The sequence below is a fragment of the Chelonoidis abingdonii genome, chromosome 2 (assembly GCF_003597395.2).
Source record: "Chelonoidis abingdonii isolate Lonesome George chromosome 2, CheloAbing_2.0, whole genome shotgun sequence".
NCBI lineage: Eukaryota > Metazoa > Chordata > Testudines > Testudinidae > Chelonoidis > Chelonoidis abingdonii.
In genome coordinates this window covers 107,851,460-107,856,593 of record NC_133770.1, presented here as the reverse complement: position 1 = coordinate 107,856,593, position 5,134 = coordinate 107,851,460, and the positions used below count along the sequence as shown (strand labels likewise).

The 5,134-nt window shown below is 38.0% G+C and overlaps 1 protein-coding gene across 1 annotated transcript in view; it reads left to right on the top strand.

Moving 5' to 3' along the window:
* The first annotated feature begins 528 nt into the window (after nucleotides 1–528).
* The window catches only part of TNS3 (tensin 3), a 437,135-nt gene continuing 432,529 nt past the window's right edge, over nucleotides 529–5,134 (top strand). The window contains exon 1 of the mRNA XM_032796818.2: nucleotides 529–639. Within this exon, the coding sequence (XP_032652709.1) occupies nucleotides 547–639 (93 nt within the window). The 5' untranslated portion in view covers nucleotides 529–546. The remainder of the gene's footprint in view (nucleotides 640–5,134) is intronic.

Below are 5,134 nucleotides of genomic sequence, written 5' to 3'. Positions count from 1 at the left end.
GGCGGTAAGATTTCTTTTATTCAGCAAAAACAATGGAAACATATAGACTTCAGCTTCTTTCCCAAGGGAGCCGCGATGTATGCCATCCCTACCCCAGCACTGTCCCCACACCTCTGTCAACTTGCACTGTACCTTGCAGTGCTCATGAACTCAGGTAGCGACATCCATGTGGGCAAGATTTAGTGCTGCTAGCTGGGATGCTAAACTGCTGAGATGAAAGCGTGTGTCATTCGTTTGCTGAATGGATGTTCAGCTATGTGTTGGAAACGCATGTTGACATCTGAAATGCCCTGTGGAGTCTCTTGGGTCAGGGAGCCAACCAATCCCTAGACAGGAAGGATTAGGGGGTGGGATGTGGAGGGGGGGTTGACATCACATTGTTAGCTAGCAGAAGGTGAATCCACTGCTTAATACCACACAGAATGGATTAGGGCATTTCACTGGAACGGGGGACTTTTCTTGAGCCCACAAAGTCTGGGCTGCACCTGCTGCCTGGGTGGGGTTGGGGTTGGGGTTGGAGGTTGGTGGGGTGGGGGGGCAGCCAAAATGCGAGGTGTTAGTTTTCACTGCTGTAGGAAGACCAGCAACAAAAAACAGTTGGAATGTTCTCTGCCTTTGCTGGAGCACAATCCTAAACAGGTACAATGAAAAGATTCCTTCTCAGCCTCCTCTGCATGATTGTTTTCTTAATGTAGCAAAAATTGTGGCTTAAGGGTTTGGGCTTTTTTTTTTTTTTAACAGCAACAGATCATTAGTTCTTGGAAGCTTATTGAACTTATTTTGTTGGAGTCCAGCTCTGTGGGTTTCCCTTCACCCCCTTTGAATTATATATGCTGTAATAATCTCTCTCTTGCTTATATCACATCACACATAACCAGATCTTGCAATCTTGCATGCCTAGAGGGAATGATGTGGGCTCCTGCTGTCTATAATAGAGTGACCACTGAATGGAAGATTTTATTCATTTTGTTTTTCTTATGCAAAGAACAGCATTGGGTGTGCAAAATGGAAAAGGGGCTGTGTTTTGCTTTCAGCTAGTAACTGTTTTCTTAGAAGGCAATGTGTCTTGTTAGCAGGATTTTATTGAGAGAATAATGCTGGAGCAGCACTTGAAATCAAGATACTCATGGAAAGGGCAATTTTACAGGCTGTTTGGATTTGAATTAGTAAATAAGCATTATAGCATACAGAGTCCCAGTAACAATCTGTGTCTTTTATACTGCTTTCTGTTCCTGAGGAGACAATTCAGGAACTGTTACTGGGGTAAAATCTTGAACCAACTTGCTTGCATATTTTTAGGGTATCATGTTTAACAGCCATTGCTGTAATTCATTTCCAGCAGTTGTTACAATTACTGCTAATGCAAGAAATTCACTAATGCTGAAAGAAAAGGCTGCAATAATGATCACATACTGAATATATTCTGTGTGTGAATATTTGTGTGTATGTATGTATATATGTGTATGTCTAAATGCGTATGTATATATATGTCTCATAAATATACATACACACAATCTCTTTATATGAAAGAGCATTTGAATGGAAACACTCAGAGTAAGTTATCTTACCTATTGTTAGGATTATGGTGTACTAGATGGATATTCCATCCTTAATTCACAACACTGGGGGAATCAATTGTCATATAGTAGTTCTTCTGTATCTTGTTTCCTTGTTCTTAATTTTTAAGGGTGAAAAATTATACAATATATTCTGGTCACTTAAAATACTGTACATTTTTTTTCAGAGCTTATATTGAATACTCATTAGACTGTACTGGAAACTTAGAAGTCATTATTGCTAAGAATAAGTTTACAGTATTTGAAATGTTTTAAAATCTCTTGTAGCAATACAAACCTAGGGTGTATATGTAGTATCATGAGTTTTAGAAATGTTTTTATTTATGTAAAATAATACTAATGCATAGCAGCTGTTCTCAACTCTAATAACTTCACAGTTTAACGTAATGGTTAAAACAAATACAAATACGTGATTAAAATGTAATATGGAATTTTCATTTGACTCACTTTGGTTTTGAAATGGAAGCTAGTTTTGTGTTAGAAGAGCTCCCAAACATGTGCACCTAGCATCAAATCTGTGGCTTTTTTATGTGTACTAATGTGATTTTTGTTTAATTGCCTCACCTACTGAGACTTTGAAGGCAAAGATTCTGCTCAGAGTGGGTTTTTACAGTCTATTTAAATGCAACTCATCCATAGCTAACTTATATCTAGCTCAAAGTTATCTGCACCTACAGTCCAGATATATGATGGTAATATGTATTGTTTGGCTGAGTTACTTTAATATTTAACTCCAATGAATACATACAATCACAGGTAATATGAGAAAAATCAGGTATCTGACACATTTCCCACCTTTGAGTCTGATGCTATATCAAAAGTTTTCTTCCAAATAGGTAAGCTCTTGCGTCCTCCAAGGAGTAATACACAGGTATATGCTAAACTTGTGAAAACAGCTCTGGGGATGTAAAAAATGGCATTTGTGTGTTGAGGTAACTCTGTAAGATGATAGTAGAAGTAATATAACTGTACTGCTATATTATGGTACCTAGAAGCCAGACAAGAGTTTAAAAAATAATCTCAGCTTTTCATTTTTTAAATATATAAATTTCTTCAACCAGTTAACAAAACACTATGATAAAACAGGTAATAAATCATCATCATAATAGAAATAATCCCATTGTATGAAGGAGGGGAAAAAACACCCTGTGAAATGACAGCAGCTGATGATGTACAGTACAGCAGCTGATGCTATGTACAGTAACTTTAGCTTATTTAAAAATCACACACCAGTCTAATCAGGTTGTACATGGCATCTCAAATATCCTATATGATGATTAGATGAAGGAAGGTGTGGTCTAGAGCACAGGAAGGGGAGCCAGGAACTACTGGGTTTGAATTTTAACACTGACATTGGCTCCTTGGGTGAAATCCATCCCCCACTGAAACCAGTGGGAGTTTGGCCATTGACTTAAACGGGGGCGGGGTCAGGATTTTAACCCTTCTGTTGCCTGGGTAAGTCACTTAATCTTTCTGTACCAATTTCCCCTTCTGGGAAATGGGGCTAATATTACAAACCTAGGGGTGCATTTAAAGGGCTAATATTTGTAAAGCAATAGTGAGCTTCTTAAGAATTTCCTACATTCCATTTAAAGTGTGTGTGTGTCTAGAACTTTCCAGTTCCTGAAAACAGTATCCTTTCTCTGTCCCAAACTCTTGATGTGTTGCTTAAATTGGGACAGAGATGTCTCTCTTTGTTCTGTGTTTGTACAGCAGCTCGCATGATGGGGCCCTGGTCCATGTTCAACATAGTCATAAATGGTCAGGAAAAGAAGGTGAACAGAGAGGTGACAAAATTTTCAGATGGTACAAAATTACTCAAGATAGTTAAGTCCAAAACTGTCAGCAAAGAGTTACGAGGAGATCTCACTAAACAGGGTGACTGGGTAACAAGATGGCAGGTGAAATTGAATGTTGATAAATGCAAAGTAATAGTTTTCTGAAAACGTCTGCTCAATGTACAGTGGCAGTCAAAAAAGCTAATAGAGGGTTAGGAACCATTTGGAAAGGGATAGATAATAAGACAGAAAATATCATAATGCCACTATATAAATGGATGGTACGTCCATACTTTGACCACTGCATGCAGTTCTGATTGCCCCATCTCGAAAAAGGTATATTAAGTTGGAAAATGTACAGAGAAGGACAACAGAAATAGCTTTCATTCGTGGAGAGATTAAAACGACTTGGACTGTTCATCTTAGAAAAGTGATGATAAAGGTGGGAGATACATAGGTGTATAAAATCATAAATGGTGAGGAGAAAGTGAATAGGGAAGTGTTATTTACCCCTTCACATAACACTAGAACCAGGGGTCACCCAGTGAAATGAATAGGCAGCAGGTTTAAAACAAACATAAGGCAGTACTACTTTACACAATGCACAGTCAACCTGAGGAACTTGTTGCCATAGGATGTTATGAAGGCCAAAATATAACTGGGTTCGATAAAGAATTACATAAATTCATGAAGGATAGGCCCATCAATGGCTAAGAGGCAAGATGGTCAGGGATGCAACCCGTGCTCCAGGTGTCCTTAAACCACTGACTGCCAGAAGCTGAGATTGGAAAACAAGGGTTGGATCACCTGAAAGTGCCTCACTGTGTTCATTCCCTCTGAAGCATCTGGCACTGTCCACTGTCAGAAACAGGATGCTGGGCTTGATGGACCATTGGTCTGACCCAATATGGCTGTTCTTATGCCTTAAGGCTCCTAGGTGCTATGATAATAAAAATAATAAATAATTATCACCTCTACATGCAAAGAAAAAGGATGTTGTGCTGACAACTGACTGCTGAAATTTGAAATAGGGACCATATCTTTCTGTGTGTTTGCACACAGTTAACCTGGTATTGACTGTAACACAACAGGTCTAATAAATTGGCACCACTAATAATAGTAATAATGACTAATTTTATTTTTGAGTCCATGTGGTATTTGTCCCCCGTGATTGAACTGTAAATACCTTTTGGTTCAATTATGTTTAAGTTCTGTACATTTTTAAACAGCTAAATAGAGCTGTGTGAATGGATTTGTTGGTTTGCTGGCAGTTACAAAAAAGTCAGAAAAAATTTTTCAGATTCACTTAAAGGATTTGTTCAAACTGAAACTAAACATTTTATTTTGATTTCAAGCATTTTAATGTGTAACATTTTTGTAATAAATTTGATGCAGATTTCAAAATGGAAAGTCACTTTTTACTGAAATCTAAATGAAAATGTCAAAACGAAATATTTACTCTCTCAGATTTTTAGTTTTTCAACATGAGCAATTCAGCAAAACTGACATGAATTCACAAAAACTCCTGCTGTCAGTGATTCTGTATTTGTGACACACACACTGTCATAAACAGATAAGAAAAGTTAATAGCACAGAAGTACTTTATATCTCTTTGACTGTAAAGGGTTAACAAGTTCAGTAAGCCTGGCTGTCACCTGACCAGAGGACCAATCAGGAGAGGATACTTTCAAATCTTGAGGGAGGGAAGTTTCTAGTGTGTGCTGTAGTTTTTGGTTGTTGTTTCACTCTGGGGGCTCAAGAAGGACCAAGATGTGCAAC